The 3,472-nt window shown below is 35.8% G+C and overlaps 1 protein-coding gene across 1 annotated transcript; it reads left to right on the forward strand.

Annotated features, from left to right (window-relative positions):
• Positions 1 to 204: 204 nt before the first annotated feature.
• On the forward strand, positions 205 to 500 carry LOC105808917 (40S ribosomal protein S27-like). Its single transcript, XM_012642682.1, has one exon. The coding sequence runs from the start codon at positions 231 to 233 to the stop codon at positions 498 to 500; it is 270 nt and encodes an 89-aa protein (XP_012498136.1). The 5' UTR covers positions 205 to 230.
• The last annotated feature ends 2,972 nt before the right edge of the window (positions 501 to 3,472 follow it).

Consider the following 3,472-nt stretch of genomic DNA (forward strand, 5'->3'; position numbering starts at 1 on the left):
ATACAGTTGAAAATAGAATTAAATGGAATAAACATCAGAAGAAATTACCCAGAGCACACTTCATAAACAGAGAGATGTGTGGTATGGGAGGTTTAGTTGGATCATGATTAGAAGAAGAAAGAGTGAATGCCATTGAAGGCTGACGACTTTCCAGCACTGGCAAAAGACACCAATCCACAGACTAAAGAAGCCCAGTGGCTTTCCGGTGGGGACGACCTCCCCATGAGAATATGCCTCTTGCAAAGAATCTCCCTCATCCCTCTCCAGAAGAGCAGAAGAGGAAACACATAAAGAAGCACCTGGTGCAGAGCCCCAATTCCTTCCTCATGGATGTGAAATGCCCAGGATGCTATAAAATCACCATGGCCTTGAGCCAGGCACAAACAGTAGTTTTGTGTGTTGATTACTCCATTGTCCTCTGCAAGCCTACAGGAGGAAACACAAAGCTTACAGAAGGATGTTCCTTCAGAAGGAATCGGCACTATATGCTATCCCAATAAACACATTGGGTATACACATTGGGCTTCTTTTACATACATATGTAAATATGTGTAAAATACATATGCATATATGTACATATATGTATGGAAAATATATATGCATGCATATATATATACACATATATATGTAAAAGAAGCCCAATGAATCTCAAGAAGTATGAGTATAAGACAGCTACATTTAGGCACATTATAATGAAATTGAAGTACAACAAAGGAAAAAAAGAAAAGTCTTAGAAGTCATCCAAGGGGGAAAAAAGTATGTTACTTCTAAGGATTTCCAAATAGACCAATGGCTATGTTGTCATCAGCAATAATGCTAGCCAGAAAAGAATGGGCTGACAATTTTAGTATACTGAAGAATATCAGACAAAGAATACATCATTATAGATATATATAATGTTCTGAAGAAAATTATAATGCAAATACTACTATGTCAAACTATTAGAAAACAGCTAAAACATAAAAAAGTTGAAAATTAATGAGCTAAACATCAATTTCATATGTTATAAAAAGAAATCCAAAACAAATATAAATGAAAGGAACATGATAGTAATGTAGGTGAAATAATAAATTAATATTACAGAAGTAAAAAGAGCAAAGCTAAAGATTGTTCTTTGAAAAGATTACAAACTCTATGAACTTTGATCCATGGTATTGATTAGGACAATAAAATAGAAGGCATAAATAACTGATACAAGGAATGAAACAGGAGACCCCATTCCAGATGTTACAGACATTTTAAAGATAATGTAAAGATTTTATGAACAACTTTGGGCCAACACATTTGAAAATTTAGATCAAATGAGCAATGTCTTAGAAAAGATGTAGCTCAGCAAAACAAAGAAAGGAGGAGCCTGAATTGTAGTCAAAAATCTTTCTACAGAGAAAACTTCAGGCTTTATGGATTTTAATGTGCTATTATTATAGAAAAAGATAATAATGGCAAACATAATAAATATGATAAACTACAAAATAAGACACTTAGAAAACATTTCACATGCTTACAGATGGTGTGATCAGATTGCTGTGAAGTTCCAGGGCCTTGGGCTGTAAAGAAGCAGATGCTTGCTGTCGAATTCATGACCACCTCACCCAAGCATGAACATCTCCATTCTTGAATCTTAATCCTCAATCCTTCTTTTTTATCATGGTGTTAAAGAACTATTAAATAAATGCCAGGCTGTATGCATATTGGCACATTTGCCTTTCTTTGAACCTTTATAAAATACAAAAGATGAGAAAATACTGACTGACTTGTCATACTTAACATTCAAATCTGGCAACATGTGGACATGGGGACTACAAAAGGAATGAAATCAGAGGATTAGAAGAAACCTTGGGTCTTGCTAATCTTTGAATTGTAAAACCACACGAACGATCATGGTAAATCAATTTTATTTTTAGTATATCTGCCTCCTACAGGTTTGGTCATACAAAGAAAAGGCAGTGTGAGTTCTTTGGAATTTAAATATATGTATAATGGTCACCTTTCTGTGGGTCTTGCTTTTTAAACTACACAGAAACTTCTGTATGCAGCCATGATCTTTCAATTTCTTTTTTCTTACTTTGAACTTGACATTATGTCTTAAATATTATTACCTGATCTTGTTTGACAATGGCATGTTATAACAATAAAGATGTGATAATTATAATAGTAATTATCCTACTAGTGGCTTATGTTTACTGAAATGCTTAATATAGTCCAGCACTGTCCTAAGCACTTTAATAATAGCTAATGTTTATTACTATATTTCAAACACTTTACATGGATTATAGAAATTTAGTAACTTGCCCATGGTTATGAAGCTATTAAATGGCAAGACTAGGATTCAAACCCAAGAAGTCTGAGTCTAGGACAGTGGGTCTCAATGCTAGTTGAGGGCTTATAAAAAAACACAGTTTTGGGGCCCACATTTAGTAAGTCTGGAGTGGGGTCTAAGAATTTGCATTTCTAACAGGTTTTTGGATAAATCTGATGCTGCTGGTCCAGGGACCACACTTACAGAATCATTGCTGTCAGGACTTGGTCTCTAAAGCTGCAGTCCCTAGCCCCTGGGCCGTGGACTGGTACTGGTCCGTGGCCTGTTAGGAACCGGGCCTCACAGCAGGAGCTGAGCAGCAGATGACCTAAGGAAGCTTCATCTGTACTTACAGCCTAGCTGCTCTCCATAGCTCACATCACCCCCTGAGCTCCGCCTCCCGGCAGCATTAGTGGCAGAAAAACAAGCTCAGGGCACCCTCTGATACTGCAATATAGTGAGTTGTGTAATTATTTCATTAAATATTACAATGTAATAATGACAGAAATAAAGTGCACAATAAATGTAATGCACTTGAATCATCCCGAAACCATCCCTTCCAGCCCCCTCAGTCTGTGGAAAAATTGTCTTCCGTGAAACCAGTTCCTGGTGCCCAAAAGATGGGGGACTGTTACAGTCTAAAGCATTGTGCTGTACTGCCTCCTTTCAGCATCTCAGTTAATCCTGTCAACAATTCTGAGACATGTATGATCATTATCTCTATTTCTACATGGCAAAATTGAGAATGAGAAAGATTAAGTACATTACTCGAGGTCAAACAGCTAGTAAATAGTAGAATTAGAATTTGAAACCATGTCTATCTGCCTCTATCTAATTATTTTTGGACTCTGTGTGCATATGCATATGTGTGTGGTTGGTTTAAAAATAGTGTAATGTAGATTTTAAATTTTAATTAGAATCCAACATTGTGGAATTCATGATTCTCTGTAGAACTATACCCAGTGGTTTCTTATAACATGGCTTAAAAAAACCACTGCAAAGCCCAAACTTTTAACCACATTTCTACCATAAGTTAAAAATAACCAAGACCAATCTATGCATTCCTAGGAATCACTTAGAGAAAAATGAACCAGGAACTTTTGCCTTTATTTTTTCTAATTCTGGATAACTATTACTACTTATAATGTTCAACATTTTCTGAGGTATTCTTTA

This window comes from Propithecus coquereli, unplaced genomic scaffold (genome assembly GCF_000956105.1).
Source record: "Propithecus coquereli isolate 6110/MARCELLA unplaced genomic scaffold, Pcoq_1.0 Scaffold183, whole genome shotgun sequence".
Taxonomy (NCBI): Eukaryota; Metazoa; Chordata; class Mammalia; order Primates; family Indriidae; genus Propithecus; species Propithecus coquereli.